This window comes from Vigna umbellata, chromosome 1, assembly GCF_029865625.1.
Source record: "Vigna umbellata cultivar VRB3 chromosome 1, Vumbellata_1.0, whole genome shotgun sequence".
Lineage (NCBI taxonomy): Eukaryota > Viridiplantae > Streptophyta > Magnoliopsida > Fabales > Fabaceae > Vigna > Vigna umbellata.
In genome coordinates, this window is record NC_142165.1 from 42,512,028 (window position 1) to 42,537,123 (window position 25,096).

General features: G+C 32.3%; 5 protein-coding genes across 6 annotated transcripts; 2 read left to right on the forward strand and 3 right to left on the reverse strand.

Moving 5' to 3' along the window:
• The first annotated feature begins 3,972 nt into the window (after positions 1-3,972).
• On the forward strand, positions 3,973-6,401 carry LOC124824178 (alpha/beta-Hydrolases superfamily protein). Of its 2 annotated transcripts, XM_047296560.2 has the most exons (6): positions 3,973-4,169; positions 4,253-4,314; positions 4,553-4,685; positions 5,065-5,137; positions 5,747-5,812; positions 5,940-6,401. In XM_047296560.2, the coding sequence occupies exons 1-6, from the start codon at positions 4,039-4,041 to the stop codon at positions 6,150-6,152; spliced, it is 678 nt and encodes a 225-aa protein (XP_047152516.2). In that variant the 5' UTR covers positions 3,973-4,038; the 3' UTR covers positions 6,153-6,401. The 2 variants fall into 2 exon arrangements, with proteins under 2 accessions (XP_047152516.2, XP_087966948.1); XM_088110822.1 differs by lacking the exon at positions 5,747-5,812.
• An 809-nt stretch (positions 6,402-7,210) lies between these two features.
• LOC124824199 (uncharacterized) lies at positions 7,211-8,472 on the reverse strand. Its single transcript, XM_047296583.2, has 2 exons — positions 7,635-8,472; positions 7,211-7,467 (listed from the first exon to the last, which is right to left on the reverse strand). The coding sequence occupies exons 1-2, from the start codon at positions 8,448-8,450 to the stop codon at positions 7,462-7,464; spliced, it is 822 nt and encodes a 273-aa protein (XP_047152539.2). The 5' UTR covers positions 8,451-8,472; the 3' UTR covers positions 7,211-7,461.
• Positions 8,473-14,103: 5,631 nt separating this feature from the next.
• LOC124824197 (putative WRKY transcription factor 41) lies at positions 14,104-16,125 on the forward strand. The gene is made up of 3 exons (XM_047296581.2): positions 14,104-14,984; positions 15,098-15,226; positions 15,345-16,125. Exons 1-3 carry the CDS (start codon positions 14,656-14,658, stop codon positions 15,970-15,972), a joined length of 1,086 nt encoding a protein of 361 aa, XP_047152537.1. The 5' UTR covers positions 14,104-14,655; the 3' UTR covers positions 15,973-16,125.
• A 151-nt stretch (positions 16,126-16,276) lies between these two features.
• On the reverse strand, positions 16,277-17,289 carry LOC124824196 (1-acyl-sn-glycerol-3-phosphate acyltransferase). The gene is made up of 3 exons (XM_047296580.2): positions 16,869-17,289; positions 16,745-16,762; positions 16,277-16,667 (listed from the first exon to the last, which is right to left on the reverse strand). Exons 1-3 carry the CDS (start codon positions 17,218-17,220, stop codon positions 16,492-16,494), a joined length of 546 nt encoding a protein of 181 aa, XP_047152536.1. The 5' UTR covers positions 17,221-17,289; the 3' UTR covers positions 16,277-16,491.
• Positions 17,290-20,323: 3,034 nt separating this feature from the next.
• On the reverse strand, positions 20,324-21,375 carry LOC124824177 (Avr9/Cf-9 rapidly elicited protein). Its single transcript, XM_047296558.2, is given in 2 exon segments — positions 20,324-20,886; positions 20,888-21,375. Coding segments are annotated over 2 exon segments (573 nt in total). The 5' UTR covers positions 21,095-21,375; the 3' UTR covers positions 20,324-20,520.
• Between the last annotated feature and the right edge of the window lie 3,721 nt (positions 21,376-25,096).

A 25,096-nucleotide genomic window follows, 5' to 3' on the forward strand; every position in this document is an offset into this window, starting at 1 on the left:
TATGGAATATGGAAATTTAATATAAGAAACTTTTAAACTTTAGAATTTTTTACTTATTTTATATTATACTCATCTAAACGTGACAAGGATAAAAATTAAAAGTAAAAGTTTTTAACCCAATACATTTAGAAATAAAATTGATAGGACAAGAAAATAAAAAATGAATTTTTTATTTTAAATTTTAAAATAATTGAAGGAAATATACATATAAAAGAATTATAATTTCGCTTATTATGTAACTAATAATAAATCTTCATTATTTTTTATAATATAAAATTTAATAATTGTCAATTTCACCTAATCATTGAAAGTTTTAGTTTTAAATCCGTAATTGTATTTTAATACTAGTAAAGGGAATTTTAGTGTCTATATAAGAATCTTATTTAATTCTCTCCCCATTGAGAATGTATACTTAAGACGTCCTTGGCTTTTCACGACTTTAAAAGGCGATTAATAGTTTTGAAAAGTAATTAAAAGAGTTCATCCAATAAATGATAAAAAAAAGTGTAAAAGCGACCACAACAAGTTGCTTAAATCTATACTTTGACCTCAATTTTATGTATCATTAACGAATTAGTTTAAGTAGTATATGTTTAAACCTTTTAGGTCAATGGAAATAGATGGAACGAGATGAAATTTATTAAAACGAGAGTGAAACAAAATATAATAAAATATGTATTCTGTTATTTGAATGTTGGAATGAAATAAAACAGTTTTTTTCATTTCATTGTCTTCGTATTTGTATGTTATCTATGATCTAAAAATTTAAAATTATCTTTTGTTCAGAAATTATAGAAAATGTGAGAAGTGAATGTAAATTTTATTTTATAAATTGATTTGATGAAATTAAATTAGATTTAAAGTAAAAATTTTAATATGATATGAAAATCGTTCTTAAATATGTGGTAGGGTTGCTGAGAGAAAAGACGAAGAAGACGAAGTCAAGAAATTAAAGTCATAACTGGGAAAAGACAGTAATCTTGGTGAGAGGAAAATATGGTAGCACAGAACAAGGCTTTCGAAAAACGTTAAGGTGTCTTCAGTTGAACTTTAAATGATGTAAAACTTTTGCACATAAAAAAAGAGAAGGAAAGTATGATTTTTGTTTGTGGGAGAAGTTGCATGCAGGAAGAATAAAGGCAAGAAGTTTGGTATGAGTGTGTGAAGGTGAGAAACATATATGCATAAGGAGCAGCTTACTAACTCCTCCCCCAGGGGCTTCTGTTTTGGATGATTCAAAAGAGAAGCCCTTGAGGGAGAGTCAACAAACAACCCCTTCATTGCTTATTCACTAAACCTTACTTCTTATTTCCTTTTAAGGCTTCGCCAACCAACCCCTTTTATATTGCAAAAAACCAGAAGCTGTGAAAGAATGTCGTTGACTTTTATCATGTGGGACCTCCATATCTTGGCACTTAAAAGTTTTGTGGGAAGATAAGAACAAGAGAGAAGCCATGCATGTGTTGAAAGAATAATCACTAAGATAGGATTGGCCTTGGCAATGAAGAAGGGTAGAAACACAGAATAATATCAGCTTGCAATGCATGCCTCCAAAGCATCTTGTAATAGAATTGCTGTTTGACATTCGAACCTGTCTTGTCTCTGTTTTCCTGTTTCCAAACTCCTCTTTCACGTGTAATTTCTCCGCACTTTGGCTGATCGGGAAAACTTTTCATCTCATCACTTTTGTTCACAAATTCTTAACCCTTTCCAACCAATAACATGTCCTTTGTTTAAGTTTTAAATTAGAGAACTGTAGACATTATCATTGTTTAATTTAAAAATTTAATAACATATTATATACATAAAATTGATCAACTGTTCTGCTAACTTACCAACACACCTAACGCACCATTTGACTAGACATGTTAAGATTTTTTACCTGTAAAATCATGACGGATCAATCTAAAATGAGTAGAAATAACTCATTTTACCATTCTTAAATAAATCTTAAATTAGTTCTTCTACTCCTTCAATGTTAATTCAATTTAAAAAGTTTTATCAAGAGGTTAAATTACATGTAATTTGAATTATTTATAATTTTTCTTCGTTTCTTTTTTGAATTTTTTTAATAAAGAAAATTAATTTATCTTTTAAGACAAAATTTTATTTTAAAAATATTTAATTTGATTTTTTTTATCATGGTAATTTAATTCAACCTTCTATCTAAGTTAACTTGTTTAGATCCTTTGTCACAATTGACTTCATTCATCCTTCATTCGGGCATAATCACCTTTACTTTCAATGTCGAAGGTTGAGCAAAGTCGATTCGAGTCGAAGGGCAAATCAACTTTGACCAAAGGTCGAGGTTTGTAAGTCTTAGCCAAAGGTCAATTCTCGTTGTCTTTAGTCAGAGGTTGAGACTACTCAACACCCAGTTAAAGATCAAGCCTCATACTGAGCAAAATTGATTTGGGCAGAAAGTTTGAGTCGACTGGTCGAAGGTTGAAACAAGTCAGCCCTCACCAAAGTTTAAGAAGAGTCAATCATATTCGAAGGTCGAAACAAGTTGACTTTGACCAAAACTCAAGACAAGTCAGTCTAAGCCAAAGGTCGAGATGAATTTGAAGTTCAAAATGAGTTGACACGACCTAAAGGTCAAATATAGTAAGCCAAAGCGAAAGGTCAAGTTGATTGAGTCAAACTAATGGTTGAGTTGAGTGGACTTGGCCAAAATTTGACTGGAGTCACTCGGATCGAAGGTTGAGCAATGTTGATTTGTGTTGAAGTTTGAGCAATGTCAAGTTGCGTTGAAGGTCGAGCACAATTGGCTCGAGTTCAAGGAACAATCCGACTCAACCTGATAGAAGGTCGAGCTGAGTCAGCACGTCCAAAGCTCAAGATGAGTCAACTGTGTGGCTAAAGGTTAGACAAGTCAATCCTGATCAAAGTTTGAGATGAGTCGACTCTAGTCAAAGTTCAAGACGAGTCAGCATAAGTCAAGTAAGCCTACACTAAATATCAAGTTAAGTAGGTTTAAGCTGAGTCGACCTTATTAAAGGTAAATGCTAGTTAATCCGGGTCAGAGGTTGAGACATGTTGGTCTTGGTCGATAATTAAGCTAAGTTGAGGCAAGTAAACCCTAATTAAAGTTTGAGATGATTTGGTATTGGTCGAAGGCCGAGTTGAGTAGGTTTAAGCTGATTGTTGAGTTGAGAAAGTTTAGAACAAAAGTAGAAACAAGTCACTTTGAGCAAAAGTTCAACATAGTTTACTCGAATCGAAGGATCGAATTGAGTTGACTCAAACATAATGTCAAATCGAGTCAACCAAATAAGAGGTCGATATGAGTCACTCCTAATCATAAATAAAGACAAGTCGGCTAAAAAATTTAAATAACAATTAAGAGATTAAAAAATAGTAATAATTATAGTAACTAATTTATAAACTAAAAATTATTAATATATAAAATAATATTTATTATAAATAAAAATTGTAATTAGTTTACTAATTAGACTCTAAGAAATTAAAATCTGGATAACAATGTTAAAAACCTAATTTATAATATAACTCACATATCAATTATAATATTTTATTCATATTAAATATTATGTTATATATCAACAATTTATAATTTATAAATTATATTCAAATTAATCAGAACGAATTATTTTTTACTTTTAAAATTGGTTATTTTCTTATAATGCAACCTATATTAAAAGCGTAAATTATTATTCTCTTATAATTAGCGTTTTCGAATTTGATAACTTCTAATCGTTTTGTTATAATGGTTGGCCTGAATTGATTTACAGATAACAAAAATAGTATCATTGAAATTGGAAATTCAATCGATAAATAGTTTCTAAATCATAAATAAAATAGTTAAATAAAACTATTTAGCATATTTTTTAACTTGTTTTTTGAAAAAACATTTAACACAAAGTTTTCCAAAACACGGAAGGTGTACAGTGCAACATACATTTGGCGGGAAAATTAGTATTTAATGGTGTAGACAGTTATATTTCGCGGGGTTAGGTTACAAGTACAAGACACAAGTGGTTTCTTCTGATTCACTGGGGATTTCTCTGTTCCCAAGGCATGGATTTGTCACGCCCTGCAAAACGCCATCGTCGGAGCAAAGACGGTGAGAGTGAAGCATCGACGTTGTCGCCGGTGGTGATCTTCGCTCACGGTGCTGGTGCTCCTTCCTCTTCTGATTGGATGCTAAGGTTACTCTGTTAATAAAATTGAAAAAAGGGTTAAATCTTATTATAGGTTTTATTGTTAAAGATGCATCTCCATTTTGTGATAGATGGAAGAATATGTTAAAAGAGGCACTGCAAGCTGTTGATGTTGTCACTTTTGACTATCCTTGTGAGTTTTTTCTTGTGTATTCCATTTTTTTTTTCACTGGCATTAAAACACGCTTAAACCTTAAGCATAAAACTTACCAGTACAAATTATCACTGCTCACAAGGTTATTGACTTTTTTTTTTAATTATTTTTTTGTATATAAATTTGTGACTTGTGAATGATCTCTAGTGGAGTGAACCTCCTAATGATTGTGTAGTGTTAAATCTGAAGTGACTTTGATGTGTTTGTCATTCGCTAGACATGTCTGGAAAAAAGAGGGCTCCTCCTAAGGCTGAAAAACTAGTGGAGTTTCACTCAAACGTTGTCAAGGAAACTGCAACTAAGTACCCTGGTCATCCCGTGGTACTTGCAGGCAAATCAATGGGTTCAAGGTAGGTTCAATATACATATATATTTTTGAAATGTACTGTTGGAATTGTCGGTTATAGCAATTGAGGTAGACGTAATGAAGACTTTAATAGTATTTTCTGAGTGTTGTGATCTGCTACAATGTGACGATGTTGTTCATAAGATCTAGCACTTAGCCTCACTAAATAATAACTAAACAGTGATGCAAATCATGATATATTAGGAAATATGAGAATGATTAAAACGAAGAAATTGTAAGAGATAATCTAAAAGATACATTAAAAATATTCTTAGATATCTTTCAGATGTTGGACATGTATTTTTGCCTGAGGATGTCCCCTTTATGATGATTGGTGTCAAGTTATTTGCGATGTCATGGATCTTGAAATTGTTTGGTTGTAGAGTTGGTTGCATGGTGGCAAGCATGGAAGACAATAATGTTTCTGCTGTAGTATGCTTGGGCTATCCATTAAAGGTTTGATGTTCCTTTTTAGACTTCATGCCAATCTTTTTTACTACAGTATAAACTGACTGCGTATGTTTTTTTTTCTCCTTTTGCCTTGGCTGTATTAAGAGTAAAAAATAATGTTTCCAACTATTTGTCTATCTGGGTATTCTCCTTGCCTCATGTTATATTTTCCACATAATTCAAAATCCACTTATTCCTTTTTTGTTCTTTAGTCACGAATCTGTACTGTTTTGAACATGCCCCGTTCATAAGCATTTTGCTTACTATGTCATTTTGGTCTTACGCTAACCATCCTAAATAAAATTGATCAATTTAGTTGATGAAATTGTCCTCCATGGAGCCTGTGATGTAGAACTCTGAATCCAATAATCTTTATTATGCTATTCCTTTGAATATTTTCCTTTTCCTTCCTTTCTGGCATTCTGTATCCGTTTGCACTTTTCATACTCAGTTTTCTATTTGAGCAATTGTTGACGTGCCACATCTGTGAGATTATAGCTGGTGCATTGGTTTTCTGTGGGTGTTTTGGTAAAACAGTGAGGCCATTAGAACTAAAGTACAGATTTAAAAATATCATAACTAAGAATCACGTTAGTTTAGTTACCAATATTGCAGGGAATGAATGGTGCAGTTAGAGATGAAACATTGTTACAGCTAACAATTCCTACAATGTTTGTACAGGTAGTTCTTTCTTTTCTAGTTTGTCCTTAACCATTGTTGTATGGTATAATCTCTACTGTGCGCAGAAATTATTTATATTATCTTAATTAACCTTGTGCATTTGTTTATAATTATGTGTCTTGTGCAGGGCAGCAAGGATGGTCTCTGTCCACTTGAGAAGTTAGAAGCCACAAGGAAGAAAATGAAAGCACCCAACGACCTGCATGTCATCGATGGTGGTGATCACTCTTTCAAAATTGGTAAGAAGCACCTGCAAGCAAGCAATTCCTCCCAAGATGAAGCTGAAGAGGCTGCTGTGCAGGCCATTGCTGCTTTCATTTCCAGGTCTCTTGAAGGATGAAGAATGCCCCTACGTTTGCTACCTTTCGAGGATATCAAGGTTGTATATACGTATTGTTGTATTTTTCATGGTAGTAATGTAGGTCTTGATCCTGTGGGTGGGCGGTAATTATATTTTGGGGAATTTGGCCTTTTTCTTTTTCACTTAGCAGAATACATATATCAATTCACGGCTTCTGGAACTGCTGCTGGAACTGATTAACCTATTATGACTGTTAGTTTAACTAAATGCAGTTTTATATATATGTTACTATTGCGTGTTTGGATAGGCGTTTTCGTCTTGGAAAATCATGTTTATTGCCATGACTGTTCTTTGGATCTTGTACCAATATGAGCGTGTTTGGTATCCCATCGTGGTGTACATTAAATGCAGTATTCTCGTCAAAAATAGTTTTAAGAAGCAGAAGCTGTATATATTTTCTTTTATGTACGAGCATCAATTTTGACCCAATGAAATATAAAACATGGACTTGGAGTAATTGCTTGGTGGGAATCATAAGAACTGATTGACTCCAATGAAACACGATTTTGTTTAAAAGTAGATGCTTGAGTATTGTTGGGTAAATTTTATTTTTACCTCAACCTTGGTTTGACAGTTGACTAGAAGTGATTAAAAGTAGCTTTTGCATTCGGATGAAAACTGTAAACCAAATTTTATAACAAGCTTGTTCTCATGATGAAAAAAATATAAACGTCAACAACTTCACTGGAAAATCAGTTTCATTCAAAATTGATTTTGCAAATGTTCATCCAAACCATTTGGTGTATGCATGAAAATTTTTAAACCATTGTTCTGTTTTATAACTGATGTTTTGCAATGAAGAAAAAATTCATCCGATCATTGCGGCATTGACAAAAATATCGAATATATTAATGCTCCAGTATGCAAGATTGTACCTATAAAAGTGATTTTTATCAACATTATAAGAATTCATGGTATGAAAATCACTTGCAACGTAAATGTTTTTGAACATAAACTAGTTCGCTTAAATAGGCTCTTAACTAAAAGAACATTTGCAAAATTAAGTTTGCTCACAATTTTACAAACATCAATCGAAATACATACTAGGTAACGAAGGTACTGTTCGGTCCTGTGCTGAACAGACCAGTATTAACTTCAACGTATATTATTAATCATTTATCACAAGATACACACACAACCAAGTGACCTTGGAATTTATTTCTCCCAACTATTTGGGGGCGAGAACAGTATCATAAAACACAAACACACTTATTATTTGTAAATATGTTATTTCCTTTCGTTGAACAAGCTTTGTTTAGTTGCGTCCTGTTTGCAGCTTCTCGTTTCATCATTTCTGCAGGCGCAATAAAAAAAAACAGAGAAGTCAGAGTCATCGATGAAATCAACAAAATCTTGTTCTAACCAACATGTATGCATTCAATGTAAAATATTTAATTTTCTATATAATGGTTTTTTAGGATAGACTTGAGTATTCATGTGTATTTAAGTGCACACAGTCACCTTCGTCTTCGGGCACTGTTTACACTTCTCATCATCACTTTCACTATCACTGCTGCTGCTGTTTTTACCTCCTTCAGTGCTGTTATGGCGAGACATGCCATTCGTAATCCTCCGGAACAAGTTCATATTCTTTTTGTTGTTGTTGAGCTCTCCGTTCTTCTTGGCAGGAGCCCCAAAACATGATGTAGTGGTACCGTAAGGATAAGAGTCCTCGTCGGAATGGGTGATTTGTGCTTGAACCATGGTAACTGTGATCTGGGTTTTGGAGACCCCATGTTTTTTGTCTTGTTGGACCTGAGTTTGGCCATAATGGCGAGTCTCTGTTTTGGTGCCATTGTGGCCTTGCGACTCAACCTGAGTTTGGCTGTAGCATTGAAGTTGATTTTGGTTGCTTCCATGACGGGCATGGTGCCCTTTGAAAGCCTTGCTTGTTATCTCAGATAACTTTTGCCCAAAGGAGCTGTGTTGGCTTTTGGGTTGGCAAACTTCAATTGCAGTGCTATTGGGTTTGGGTTGGGAAGCTTCACTTGCACTATTATTGCTCTTTTGTGGGCATTTTGGTTGGCTAACTTCACTTGCAGTGTTATTAGATTTGTGTGGGCATTTTTGTTGGCCAACTCCGCTTGCAGTATTATTTGGTTTGTGTGGACATTTTGGTTGGCTAGCTTCAACTGTGGTATTGGGTTTTACACACTGAGCAGAGGCCATTGCAATGATTTGAGTTGGTGAGATGTGATTTGTTTGTTTTCTTGCAGTTGCATGGTGGCGTATTATATTGGCATGGCGAGGGAGGGTGAGGCCCTTCCTTCCCTCCATAGTGGAGAAATAAAATAACAATTCATTTGTTCTTTCTTCAAACAGAAATGGAACTTATTCTCTGCGTCCTTCCACAATACATATAAAAATAAACTAAGCGAAAGAACCTAATTTCATGGCATTGGCAGCACCACAGATTTCTCTGGCATGTTGATGAAGTTCCCACTCAATGTGTGGACCAAGAATTCAAGAAAAGAAAAGCTATTATGGCATTTTCGTTTTTGGCCTACAACTCATATAGCATATAGCAAGAGTAGTTTATAAAGGCATTTATCTACCACATCGGAGCTTTAAGCAAGTTTCCTTCAAATTTACAAGTTAAAGATGATTCGATAAGTTTTGTGTTTTGGATTATCAGATCAGAATCTCAATTATTGAGTAAAAGCAGTTTAGTAAGTTTTCTTGAAGTAATTAATGTATGAGTCGTGATAAATTCATCGATTATTTAAGGACATGGGTTTGATTATTTTTCGTTTTCTAACCGTCACACGTGGTAATTTAAAATGTTTGAAATTAAGTTGGTCAGACATTTGGATGAATTCAAGGTATTTCTTGATAAAAATCAATAAGTAATATTTATTTAATGAGATTTTCTATATAATTATTAATTATTAACCGAGTATAAAAAAATATTAGACAAATATTTTATATGTTGACTAGATAAGTATAACAAAAGTTATTAGGCAAGTCCTATAATACATTGATTAGATACACAAAACAAAAAGAATTGGATGAATTTGTCGATGATTAAAGTCTAACAATACATATTAGACGAGTCGTTCATATATTAATTAAACGACTTTACCAATATACATTAGACAAATATTTTTACGAACAAATTATACAAGTCTAATAATATACATTAGACAAGTTTGACCATTCATTTAGATGAATATTGCAATAGACATTAGACGAATCTAGTTATACACTGATTAGATAACTTTAACAAAAGACATTACATATGTCTAGCAATACATATTAGACTACTTATCGGATGAACACAAAAGTTAGATAATCATTCCATACATTGATTAAATATGCTTAAAAAATATTGAACGAGTATCTTCATACATTGATTAAATGAATTTTGTAAAACACATTAAATGAGTTTGTCCATAACTGAGTACATCAGTCTAACAATACACGTAGACGAATTTGTTTATATACATTAGATGACTCTATCCATTATATGATTAGACGAGTTTTGCAGTATATATTAAACAACTTTGTCAATATACTAATTAAATAAGTTTAGTAATACACATTAGATGACTGTGTCAATATACTGATTAGACAAGTTTAATAACACGTATTGAACGAGTTTGTCAATGCATTGATTAGACGAGTCTCGTAATACACATTACATCAGTATGTTCATATATAGATTTGTATTTTTAGCAAGACAACTCTATATATTTATACATATCCCTTATATTTTTAGAGAGTCTATTCTATCTTTGTATACGTTTTATCATTTTGTATTTTTACCAAATTTACTATTTATATTTTTATAAACATATTGACTTTTTAAACCTATAAATTATTTTTAAAATTGATTGTTTTCAAAATTTAATTATAAAATTAAAACTATTTCTTAATTTTTTTAATTTCTAAATCTCTTTCAATAAACCTTAAAAAACATAATTTTGTGTATAAGCACGAATTTAAAACTAGTTTGATAAAAATAAAAAATTAATATTTATTTAATGAGATTACTAGTAGGAGATAGATATTTTGTTTCTTATTGGTGCCTATTTAATAAATTTTTTAACAAGAAACAGTTTTATTGATAACAGGAGGTCGATCTTATATCATACACTACATGCAATTATTTTGAACATGTCTCAACCTCAGACTTGCACCATAGCCAAACCATCAAATACATTAGTGATCTTTATTCTTAAGTACTTTTATTTAGCTTCTTCTCTGCTATAAGCTTTTAGCTTACTTCAATCATCACACACGTTCACCCTCTCAGACTAAGTTACGCACATACTCAACTTTAGTTCTGCATGTATCACAAATCAAGTTAACTCAATCCATCACAATTCAACTTTAAAATTAATTCAACCCCACAAAATCAACTCATAAGACATGGTTTGCATCCACTTATAAACTATAAATTGACCTTATCTCTAGTTCATGTGGGACTTTCAACCTCACGTTACAACTATATATATATATATATATATATATATATATATATATATATATATATATATAATGTAAAATTAACTTGCTTTCGCTTGGGTCAATTTTGATCATCACTCTCAGCGTCACTGGTGCTAGTGCTGGTACCATCGTGTTCTGAAAAGCGATCCTTTGATTTGGGAGGTGCATTGGGTGGTGTGTGTGAGCTCATTGGAAGAACTAAGAAACCTTCTCACCAAACGAGCTCTGCTGCATTTTCTGTTGGTGGGAATTGGTGGAAAAGTGATGCTTGGCAAGGTTTAAGAGGGAGTAGGTGTTATATAGAGGAAGACATGCATGGATTATTGTTGAATCGATACTGCTCCATCCATGAACAAACATGGAATCTGCTTTTTCTCGGTGGGACTAAGAATACTGCAATGTTTTTTCTATCATATTCTATCATGTTATAACCTTTTTTATCGCATTTTTCTCCACCGAATATGTACCAAATTAATAAGAGGATCAAGAAAATTGTACTCACACTTTTTTCTTTTTCTTTTCATTATCTTTCATCCTCTTCATTTCTATAAGAAAATAATACTTTAATTTTATCTGTTAGTATGAATTTCATTTGAGTTTCTCAATGATTAATTATTTTTACTATATTTTTTTTCATCTAAGTATTCGAAATCAATTGCATTCGCACGAAGAATACATTACTATAAAATTCTCTTGATTATTATATTGTATGAATTGAGATTGATATAACGTAAAGAAAAACTTATATATGATTGATTCTCATTTTGTCAATATAATTTCTCATATATATGCATTCTCATTCTTAAATACACAAGTTGTAAATATACTATGTCTAGCGTATATAATCGCTTTTAGAAAATTTCTCTTTAATAATTTTTATTTTTTTAACTTTTTGTATTTGTGTGTATCTCAGAAATACTTTTCAAAAATCACCACAAAATATTGTGTTAGAAAACATTTTCCTTTAGTATATATTTGGGCTATTTTACGTTTTGTGGGGGCAAAAAATTAGAAAATTAGAAAAGTCGTAATGTAAAACATGATTTTGTTCTAAAACATATTGAAATAGTGTTGTGAAAAAAAATAGAAATCAAGTTTCGAGATAAGAATTCTATTTTCTTAAAATTCTATTTTTATAATTTTTTGAACAAATTTACCAAGAAAACTGAAAAAAAAAACCACCGTGTTTGGTGGTGATCACTTTTGAGTTAGTCTTCAATTTTTTTGGAAAAAAAAAACTACATGTTCTCCTTAATATAAGATACTTATAAGTTTTCTTTTCAAACAATTTATATATGTAAAAATTATATTAAAATAATTATTTTACTTATAAATAACTCCTTATATGATACTTCTAAGTTTTCTTTTCAATATATATATATATATATATATATACTTAATTATATTATTTATAAATAACTCTTATGACTAATTTCTATTAGAGATATTGTAACATAGTGACATACTAATAAACATAATTAATTAGTCGAATTTTAAAAAAAAATACCAATATATCAAACGGACTTTTGTTATTAATGAGTTTTAAAATTCTTTTCTCGTTATTCCGTAATAAAAAAAAATAAAAATACTCAAATTATTTAGTGAAGTTCAGCAAGAAAATAAATCTAAAATCATAAAATATTTCAACAAAAGGATCACTATTTTTTTTTATAAAAAATTATTCACATTAACAAAGATTTAATTTGACTAATTGGAGGGGTATAGAAGCATCTTATTCAAACACATTATTGGAGCTTCTGAAAGACAATTAATATGGGTGAGAGGATGCATAAATCCATTTATGCATTATGTAGTTTTCATAAAGCAGAAGATAAATGTATATTTTATATATAACTAAAATTTATGATAAATTTTCATAAAAAAAATCTATTTTAAATAAACATTTTGTAAATATAAATCATGTAATAATAAATTATTATTTCAAATATTTAGTTTATATTTCACTTTATGGTATAATAAAAAAACATTATTTTTTAGATTAATGATAAACGATTTACATTCTAATACTACTATTGATTATTAAACAAAGTTTAAATTTATCTTATAAGTGAAGATGACAAGAATAGATTAAAACAGGTAAGGGTTAGGAAAAATCTTATATTTAAAAAAACTCCAAAAATATTAAAAGTATTCTCATTGAATATCATTATTCTAATATTTGTATATTGTGATTGTAGCAGAGAAATTTAATATATAATTTAAACAAGATAAATTATATTATCCTACAGGTTAAATCCAATATCTCAATTGTGATTGTGAAAACTTTTGAAGACTAAATTAACAAGAATTAAACTTTCAATTATGAACTTTGTGATTGTAATAATAAATAATTTGGCAGCTAGAATGTATAGATCCTTTCATTCAAAGTCTATAATAATGAAACATTCAAATGTTGACTTTAAGAAACACAAAGCAAACAGGGATAAGGCATTGGTGTGAAATAGCAGCAAGTTTCTATGAAAGCGCATCATGCAACAAAAAGTAACAGAAACCAAATGCTAACAACAATTAGAAGTTGATGTTTCTGTTTGAATTCGGAAGTTACTCATGTATTTAGTTTTTCACAAATTTATCAAGATTTTGGTATTATTATTATTATTATCAAAATAAAATAAAATAAACAATTTCTAAATACATAAATTGAATAATATTATTCATTATAAATCATAAATAAAACCTGAAATAGAAATACATACAACTTCAAACTCCCATTAAAACATTTTCCTTCCTCGGTCCCCACACTAAAATTTTCCACAATTGATCTACTACATCTTATCTTGCAAAATCATAGGAAAGAAAAATAAGCCCCAGAAACTGCTAAAAAAGTTTAAAAAATGGTTTAGGTTTTAGAAAAATGATAATTATAAAAAAGTAAAAGATAAATTATTTGATTTTCTATTTTATAATATTTGTAATATAACTTAAAATGCAATTAGCATCTTATGAACTTTAAGCCTCTTTTCTATTACTCATAAAAACACATCTTATATTTAACTTGTGAAAAACAGGAACTACCCGCAATCTAAAAGTTTTTTTAGGTTATTTACTAATGTTATCATTTTAAAATTTAACTTATAAAAAAATTTTGTTCGATAATTAATGATATTTTTATAGATGTATGCAAAATTCGAGTAAATTAACCCTAGTTAATCAAGAAATCGAAACTTGTTGCACATGAACAAAGCTAATAAATAAAAAAACATACAAATAAATAATATGAATAACAAGATATTTGATGATAGAGTGAGGTATAGTTAAGAGTATGAAACTACGTAGCTATTTTATGTTGTCTTAGACGAATAGTTTGCGAAAATCAACTGAGAAATTGAGTTGATGGCAACAACCATGTCGCGTAAGCAGTCTCTTATGTTTCTTTGTTTGTTTGAGTCGGGTAATGTAATGAAAAGTAATAGTATTATAGAATTATTAGTGACAAAGTGTCCACGCGGAATGAGGTTTGAAAATTCTCTTACTAGAACTCTTGGATTCAATCATATATCGCAGGAACATGAACCTATGATTAACCAATCATATAACTTAACCACACCAGGTGGACTCGGTCACATTTTCCTATTCTCCACACTCTCCACTGACCAAATCTCGGTCTTAGCTGAAAAACTCGCTTTTCTCAGTCAAACTTGGACTTTCAACTCTCCAATCTTTTGCTCCTTTTTTTCCAACTCAAACCACCCTTTAAATACAATCTTTTCATTCACCCAAAAAAAACATACCTTACCTCATCACCCTTTGCTCCTCTAACCTCACTCCCGCTCTCTTCCACGTCAAACCACCAATCCTAATTCTGGCTACGTCCATGGTCATTGCTTACTACACTTCATCACTCCCAGGATCTCATAAACTTCTTCAGCTTCAAACTCAACTGCAGAAAAAGAAACTATTGGTTCTAGATCCTAGTGCTTTTCCAGAATAGAAGTCAGACTATTGGGCATGAGATAAACATCAAGCATCACCATCTCCTATCATTGCCACTATTATTATAAACAACATAAAAATGGCGAGTGAATGGAGCTGGGAGCAGAACACACTCATCAATGAGCTAATTCAAGGGATGGAGTTAGCAAGGAAGTTGAAGGAAGACTTGAGACTGCCGTATTCAGTTGACTCAAAAGACATGCTGCTGCAGAGGATACTATCTTCTTATGAAAAGGCTCTACTGATTCTAAGATGCAATGCATCAACTTCCGACTTGCAGGCCACGAGTCAAGCACCAGCAGCTTTGTTACCGGAGTCCCCAATATCAGTCCATGGAAGTCCTCTGAGTGAGGATCTTGATGGGGCCATCAAGGATCACCAAGAAACTCAACATGATTCAAAGAAAAGGTGAATATTACTAGACAGACTTGGAAGCAGTTTTCTGCCACATAAAAAGATAAACTGTGTCTGATTATTATATTATAACTCCTGACAAATTATTTATATTTTATTGGCTTCAGAAAGATAACGCCCAAATGGATGGATCATGTAAGAGTGAGCTGCGAGAGTGGTCTTGAAGGACCACAAGAAGATGGCTACAACTGGAGAAAATATGGTCAGAAAGACATCCTCGGAGCAAAATATCCCAGGTGAGGGGATTTCCCGTAATCATGTCATGCTTTAAAAGATAATGATACATATAGTTAAGGATAAAATTGACATGACCAAGGCCAGCTTCTAATTCACAACCCATTATATCACTTGCAGAAGTTACTATAGGTGCACCTTCCGCAACACACAGGGCTGTTGGGCAACGAAGCAAGTGCAGAGATCAGATGAAGATCCCACAATATTTGACATAACCTACAGAGGAAAGCATACCTGTTCTCAAGGAAACAACGCCGTTTTGCCACCTAAGTCACCAGACAAACAAGAGAAGACACACAGACATAACATTGACATGCACCATGCACAGGCATCACAAGAAAGCCTTACAAAGTTCAGAAACATCTTGTCTGTCAACACAGATAAACTAGACAATGGAGATATGGCATATCCTTTCACTTTCCCTTCGACTTCATCTGGATGCATGAAACCATACAGCCACAGCTTGATTCCTGGGACCCTAGAGAATGAGTACTTCTTGAGCGATCAATACCAAACGAACCTGTTATCTCCAACAACACCGGAATCAAACTATCTCCCATCCCCAACTTTCCAGATGAATGAGTTTGACGGAATCTACAACAAGCCTTATTCAGACTCAGATATTAATGAGATCATTTCCACCAACACATCAGCAACCAATTCTCCAATTCCCGATTTCAATTTCTCACTTGATCCAGTGGAAATTGACCCGAATTTCCCTTTCAACACCCCAGGATTTTTCTCCTGATTGCACTATAAATGGAACACAATGAGCAATATAGTCTTCCTAAAATAGGACAACTCCAGGCAGAAGTAGAATTTTAGAATAAAGAATCAGCAACTGCAGCACTTATAAATGTCATTCCTTTTAGTCAATATTAGAATTACAGTTTTGGCACAATTTAGCAGTTTGTAGAATGTAATTTCAAATTTATAGGTGCTCCAAATCCGTATTGCTATTTGGTAAAACCCCAATGCCCCATCTTTAGTACAAGAGCATAGTAGTCAGAAAGAACAACTAACCAACCAAATTAAGTTACAAGATTGCGTCATCTCAGAAATAAATCAATATTATAAGAGAGTTTTTAGAACACTAGTGAAGAGCATAAAAGAGAACGACAGATAAAAAATTACACATCAAAATTGGATTCGCTAGCCAAACCTTTGCAAGATTCCATTCCAATCAACAACTTAATTACACATTGATATAATAATATTAACAACAAAACGACTTCAAATATCAAACCTGCATCCTGGGTTCCTTCCTTTACTCCTCCGAGCTTGAATTAGGAGTAGATGAAGTTTCATCTTGTGAATTTTCAATTTTTCTAAGACCCTCTCTGAGGCCCAACACAATGAACAAGTTAGTGAGAGTTAGAAGTGACTCAGCCCCGCCATGTAACCAGTCGACATTGGACAAAGAAGTTCCATAATGAACCTTCGCTGTAGTAAGAAACACAAATCACACGTCCATCTTCTTTAAACTGAGCACATTTTCAGTAAATTAACTTAAAACTCACCGTAAATTCCAGCAGGTACTGTTCAATTTTGCAGAGCCATGAAAAAAGGTTGAAAACATATGAAATCAGAGAGAGTAGTAGAATTACAGTAACAAAAGGGGCACAGACAGAGAGAGAGACTGACTTGTGGCGCCGACAAAGGCGAGCAAGAAGTAGAAGCCAAAGAGGGTGAGGTTTGGAGCAGTCTTGGACTTGGTAATGAAATATAAGAATCCGATGTAAGGAAACAAAGAGAAGGCGAAAAGCTGAGAAGCGATGCTCTGGGAATCAATGGTGGGTGCCCATGGATCAACCGGTAATGGCAACCCGCACACGATCCCTCCTCTTTTTCCGTTACAAGGGTTCCATTTGGTGCTTCTTCTGAGGCTGTTTACGTTGTCCTTTTGCAGAAAGCTGGTTGGAGGGTTCAGAAAGTTGGGGGCTTTACATAGGGATGCCAGAGGCAGGGACAACGACAACTTCATGGTACCAGCCATTTCGCTGCTCTCTCTTCTATCTCATCTCTTTCATCATGCAACACCCGCCACCGTTCAATATCGTAACTTGTTCCCCAAATGGGCTGGGCCCCTTTCTCAGTACATCAAACGGGTTTAGGCCCACCTTCCTCTAAAGCCTCAATCTCAGTCCAACACATTTTTTATGAAAAATAAAAAATTTAGTTCTACATCGAAATTAACACGTCATCAAACAGAAACGGAATTTTAGTTTTATTTGAGTCCTTGTATTTATATTCATTATAATAATATTTGTTTGTAAGAAAAATGTTTTTTTAATAATTTTTTTTACAATATTTTTACAATAGTTTATGTGATAGTTTTTGATTGATCGTTTCAAATATACCAACTAATAAAATAATGACATATAATTTATTATAAAAAAGTTGTTAATCTATTATAATTCTTTTATTAATTGATGGGGTTTTCCATCAAGTTCTTTTATTTTTTATTTTTATGTTATAATTGTTTAAATTGTGTTCAGATACGTATGTGGACTATTACTCATGCAAATTTAAAATGTATGAATGTCTTAATACATTAACACTTATATGATGTTGCGATATTTTAAAATAAAAAGAATCAAATTTAAAAAAAGAAGCTAAAACTAACTAAATATATAGATTAGATAAAAAGAAATATAGATAACAACAATTTCGTTCATGCAAATTCTTTGAATATGTAATATTCAACTCGATAAAATTCTTTCGATATATAGATTAGATAAATCGGATTGAACATAATATTTTTTATTTTAATGTTTTATGTTAATTCTTAATTTTATGTTCAGATATTAAATCAATTGATAAAACATCCATAACTAAAAAGAAAGATAAATTTGTGAGGTTCACAAATAATTTTATCTCTAACCATTATGATAACTTTCAACGAATTAATTAGTCTATTTTACAAGTCTCTGCTTTCATCTTTACTTTTCAAAAGAAATTCATTTATAACTTTATCTACCACTTGTCCGCCATTATTCCATCCAACTAACATTGTTATACTGTTCCTTGAAAAAGTTGAGAAGTGAAAAAGAAAAAGAAAATAAAAAAAATAAGATAATTATTTATTTATAATTCTTTTGTTTTATTTTTAAATTCAATATTAGTTTTTATTGATTATTACTATTAAATGAATAAAATTAAAACAATTTATTAACATTTATTAATAAAATGTTAATGACGTAAATATTATATTATTTTAAGTCATTCTTTTGCACGATTCATTTGAAACATTTAAGACTGAAGAGGTATACTTTTTAAACATTATCTTTTTACATGTTTAGTCAACTTTTATTTTAAGTAGCTTTTGAATCAATTAGCTTGATGGATTATTCATATAACAAAAATTTTCATCTTTGATATCATTTGTGTGCAAATATTATTTGAACCAAACCCACTAAAAATAATTATGTGAGTCTCATAGAGTTAAATACCTACTCTTAGTTAAATTTTGCTAAATATTAATTACATAAAAAAAATCACTATGTAAACCGTTTTAACAATGTCAAGAACACATCAATAATTACGATTAATCTTTTAAATTAACTTCTTCTAAGAGTATTTTAATAATTATGGATAGACTTTTATCACATAAAATAAATTTGTCCATAAACTTAAATTTATTAATGATTTTTATTAATGAATTTTAAAATTTAAATTATCGATAGATTTTGTTGACAATTGATTCATTACTAAAACTTGTTGATAAATTAAAAATTATATTGATGAATATTTTTTTTGTAATGTATATGTTTGTCAATTTTATTAGTGATGTATTCAATGCTGAATTTTTTCAATAAATTTTGTCAGTTATTTATAATTTCTATTATCAATATTTTTTTTCGGTAAATTTGTTGATAGAATGAGTGAAAATTTTCATGTCAATTTTGATGAATCTCTTTTTATATTAAGGAAAGATGAGTGAAAATAATAAGAGAATAAAGAAGAGAAGACAAAGGAGGAAGAGAATGATGTGACAACGTAGATGTGTCTGTGGAGAAGAAGGAAAGGAAAGAGAAGAAGGAAAGGAAAGAGAAAAAAGAATAAGAGGAATAGAAAAATAAATAAGAGGAGAAAAAGGAATTGGAGGTGTGGAAACAATGAAGGCATTGTAAGAATGAGAAAAATAAGAGAAAGGAAGAAAAAAACTCAATTGTGACATTTATCAACAAATTATATAAACGGTCAAATTTTAAATTAATAATATAGATTTATTAATAAAAATAATGGAAAATTTGTTATAATTGGTAATTATTGATTAATCTCATGATCTATTATAATAAAATTTTGTTAGACAAATTTTACTGATGAATTTGTGATTATCCTTAAACTCAAATTATCAAAATATTTTTGTTATTATTTTTAATTTAATTTTATACTTTTGGTATTGGGTTTTATATTTATGTATTGGACTTACCTTAGATAGTTGTGATTATGTTAGGTAAAGTTTGGTTAATGTTGTTTCAAATTTGGTGGCACTTTTATATGGTCTTGAACTGGTAACACATCAATATAGTTTTTTTTCTTCTTCTGAGATCTCATTTGCTCACATTTTTGTTGACGTTGTGAGAATATTATTTTGACCAACAGAGTTATAATATGTTATAATAGCATATAACAGTTTTGAAAACAAAAAGTAAACTAAAATAAAAGAAATGGTTGCATTTACAAGACCAAGGTTTTGCACATTTTACTGTTTTAAGTAAGGGTAACATCAATATGACTTTTGTTTGAAATCCTGAATGCTTGAACCAAGCCATGAGAGTGAGTGTGCTAAACATTATGTGATTTGATAGTCATTCTAGTTTTATGTACATTGATTTTTATCAAAGTTCTGAATACTTTTAAAATCAAACGACTTATTTATTACACATCTACCTCTTCTCTTATTGTAGAATTTCCTTATGATGAAATTGTCGTTTTGTAGTTGAATATTTGAAAGTAACTTCTTCCGTCGTGCTCGGCCTTAAAATGGGAGCCCCACCACCCATTCATCTAAAATCCCAATCAAAAACCAAACGCGTCTCTCCTAGTTGACTCCAAACCCTAATCAATCACCAACACATAGAAATCATTATCCCTTTAATTTCATGGAGGAAGAACTTTCGACAATTATTTTATTAACAATAATGGCAAGTCACTTAAACAATTGCATCGTCAATTATCAAAGCTTATAACATAAGCAGAAACCCACTATACACACGTTAATTGCTACGTTATTATGATATGAAATAACAATATACAACAATAATAAATATGATAAATAACTATGATCATCTCAAGCACACGAAATACCGATAGCGGTGGTGGCCATAAACCTGTCCGACGCCGACTTTCTCACAAACGAAGCGATCTCCGGCGAAAGCACGGCCACCTCAAATTCCGGAAGCTCGGGAATCGTGGAGAGAACGGGTTCGGATTTGTCGTAAACAACGTAGAAACGATCTTTGTTGGAATATTTCTCTGCCACTTGGAAAGTAGTATTATTATTACTGGCAATAATACTGGTGGGGGTGGTAGACCTAGAACAAGAAGTAGAAGTCCTTAACTTGTTGCTGGACTTGAAGACAAATCGAAGGAGTTTCTGGAAGGTTCGAGAGATCTTGAAAGGCTTGTTGTTGGACATGATGGGTGGTGGTTGAGGATGAAGTTGAAGCTGAGAGACAACGTTCGGGTAAATGAGACATGGAAAGGGTTTTTCTGTTTTTCGGGGAATTCGATATTGCCGTGTTCAGTTGGCGTTTGAAGGAGTTGAGCTCGAAGGAATCGTATAGGCTGCTGCCACAATCCCAAACGTTTCCCTTCGAAACTTGGTTAAGCTTTTCTTCTCTTGATTTTGATTTCTTCTCCATGTGTGTTCTTAGTTTCGGTGATGTTGGAACTATGTATATAGAATAAGGGAGATATTATGTATGAGATAGGGATGAGAAAATGGAGAAGACGGTCGGAGAGAGTGACGTTTGACAACTTTTATGTGAAGTTTGGTGAAGGATGAAACGCGCTAGTTATGACTTTGTGACTTGGAAAGTGAGGATTTTTATAATAATTAGGGTTTCATCTCCCAAGGACATTGACCACCGTTGCCATTAAATCCGTGAGAACGCTTTTCTTTTTTCAATGTTTCTGTGCCAGCGTTGCATTGGGCAGATAACTAAATGAACGTACAATATATATACACATAATGATGATAAGTGGGCAAGTATGGGACACTGGGACGCGGAATAAAAGTGGCCCCTTGAAATCTTGAATCATGTGTGTAACCATTGTGTCGTGTCATATTCATACCTACATACTTGGCTGTTTGCCATTGAGTACGACCTTGGATTAATTAATTTAGTCCAAAGTTTATTAAATTAATAGGAAAATGACACTTGAACAACCATTTTTGACAACATTTAGACACGCGCACACGTGTCAAAATCTGAGTGGTCCATTTTCATTTAATTTTTCCAACTGGACCACTCAGATTTTGACACGTGTGCGCGTGTCTAAATGTTGTCAAAAATGGTTGTTCAAGTATCATTTTCCAAATTAATAATCATGTGGGTGCATGCGGTGGCATTGCTTATACTATGTGAAAAATCAACACGTAAAGTATTTGGTTTTCGTTGTTTTGTTGGAGTGCTTCTGCATGAAGACCGGAATTATCATGATCTCTTCAAGCATAATACATGTACATTTTTTTAATTAGCAGATCCATATCGTGAGTTTTAATATTGTTGTTCGTTATTTTGAAGCACAAACTGTTATACACCTGTTCGTATCATAATGCATTTTCATCATAACTTGGTTTCTAAGTTTTTTGGAATTAATGAAGAACGTTTTGTTATATTTTATGTGGATCTTTGGGGGAATAATTTAGTTTTGATACACTACAAATGCATAAAGTTAATATAAGCTTGAGCTAATGCTATCTTTGACTTATGAAAAAAAGAACTAATAATTAACCTTTCTTACTTTTTTTTGTTGATTAAGAGATTGTCAAGTGTAGGTAATTTTTGGGAGTTGAAATCTGAAATGACCACGTTATCGAATTTAGAAGGTTCAGTACGCAATAACCTTTAAGCATACGTGGAAAGATGCAAAACGCAGTTATCGGTTTCCAGGTGTATACTATAGATTGAGACTTTAGGGATGGAGAGAGTTGAAAGGGGGATGATGAATTCGTGATAAATGTGGCACACGGAAAGTGATAATTAATCTCAACAACTGAACGCGAAATAGTAACTTCATTTAATTTGAAGTTTGACTTGGATTATATAAACTCTGACAGGAAGTGCAGTTGGCTAACTTTGAGTAAAAAACTAAATAGATCATACTCGTGGATATTTATTTTAGTAGAAGGTTATTGTTTTAAAATAACTTAGAGATATATATATATAATAAATAAGTGTCCTTCATAGAAAAATCACTTTCACAAACCTACAACTTCTATGCATGGTTTAAACGAGTCTTCACCACTTACTATTTAATTAATTTGGGTTTAGTTGATAATAATCATCAAGTTAATGGTTTTAATTTTGATTAATATATCTCAATGACTTTCTTAAATTTTACTTATTATGTTGAATACATGCAAATATTCTAACAAATACTCGCTTTAAACTTTTAATTTTTAAGATATTCGTTTTCTTCTTTACTTAGATAAATATGGATTGTATCCATAAAAAACACTATGTTACTCAAATAAGTTAAGTGCGTAATCATATGATAAATGTATTAATCAATTAAACATAACTCATTACCTTGTAAGAACGATAAATATGTATATAATATACACAAAAATATACTTGAATTATTTTCAAGTTATTAAAATACATACACTAAATTATTAAATACTTGAGTTAATATTATGTTTCCACGTATACATTTTGTTAAATTAAAAAAAATCAAATATAGTGTTTCACAAGTCAAATTAAGAATATAACTCAATCAGTTAAGAGTACACAATAGATAGAATTAAGGAGTACAGTTATCCAAGTCTGGCTGGAAAACTTTAAAACTTAAGTACAAGTTCATAATTCTCCAAAACACAGATCATGCTAAAATGAAGGCTAGGAGTCTTTCAAAATAAAGAGTTGTTTAAAATAAGAGCTATAAGAAATCCTAAGCGCTAGGGGCTGGATCTTCCTCAACTTCCAAAGCTTGCTCCAAAGGTACATCATCACCTACTGCTCACATCCAAAGGATTGGATGATCATCGCAAGGGGGAAAGCAAACACATGCAACACATACAAATGCAAGGGTGAGCTAGGTCTCAAACAATCATACAATTCATTTTCAACCAATCTAGCATTCACCAGAATATTCATACACATAAGTCATCATAAACATAAGCATTTATTTCATAAAACTCATCAAGACAAGCATCTTATCATGTTAAGACTCTAGACATGTCCGGACATAGAATGTATGTAGAGCTGGGGCGGGTTGTGCACTTGTGATGGCCTCTACTGCTTTGCAAAGCCATTGCCGAGGGGTTCCACCCGACCATACACAAGGCTAGTCCGTTACCGCGGAATAGACCTCCAGTGATAGCGTCTACCCTAGGACCTCCCACTACTCCCACCACACGCGTCAATCCTCTCTAAGTGAGAATGAAAGACCGTTGGAGTGTTAGGGATAATCCCCCATATGGAAGCCTCTTACATTCATTCAATACACTAACTGATCCCACCGAGAGATCTAAATTTCCGATTCAATCCGACCATTTTAAATCTCATAATATTCCTTTTGGATCAACAATGTACATCATAAACCACTTATAACCATACACTTTCAACCAATCTGGATCACATGAAGATGCATTCATAAATTGTAACCGAAATATTTAAATAACATAACTTACTGGAATGAGAGAAAACATAACAGAAAATATCACCACTGGACGAACACTACTTGGACGAGCGCCAAAAGCCCTTGGGCGGACACTGTTTGGACGAACGCCCTAACCCATTGGACGAACTACTTGGACGAGCGCCAAAAGCCCTTGGGCGGACTTTGTTTGGACGAACGCTCAACGATCAAACCTCATGAAGACCGAGCGCTAGCGATCACTAACCAATATCAAGACCGGACGCTTAAGATTCAACCTTAAGAATACAAACTTAAGGCCGAACGTTCAAAATCGCAACTTAACCAAGGCCGAACGCCACCAATATGAACGCTCACTACTATCTATGGACGCTCGCTACTAATTCAACCCCTGACCGAACGCTACTAAACCAGCGAATGAACGAACGCTACTAAACCAGCGAATGAACGAACGCTACTAACCAACACCTGAGCGATCGTTACTAAACCATAACTTGAGCGATCGTTACTAAACCATAACTTGAGCGATCGTTACTAAACCATAACTTGAGCGATCGTTACTAAACCATAACTTGAGCGATCGTTATTTAAACCAATGACCGAACGCTATTAATATCATCCCCTAAAACCGAACGCTCTCTAGACAAGGACGAACGCTAATTGCCTAAACATTATGACCGAACGCTACTCAGCACATGGCATGACCGAGCGTTCAAATCCGACATGGACGAACGGTCAGCTTGCGCATTCTGCAGAATGGTAACAGAACCTCCCTTGACCATTTCTAACCGCTTTTCTCAACTTCTTAGACTCTTAATTCTCGTTTTAGACTTAATTAAACTTATCCAAATGATTCTAAACATTTCTACTACCATTTTTAAGTGATTAAAGTTCACTTTCAGCTCCAAAACACTAACTTCAACAACTTAGGGACCCAAATTTGATTCTACTACTTGGAACCTGTTTTCGACTACTGTTATGCTTCTAACAAGTCACAATGGACTTGTCTAGGCTGCCCAAACAGTCCAGGAACACTGCAA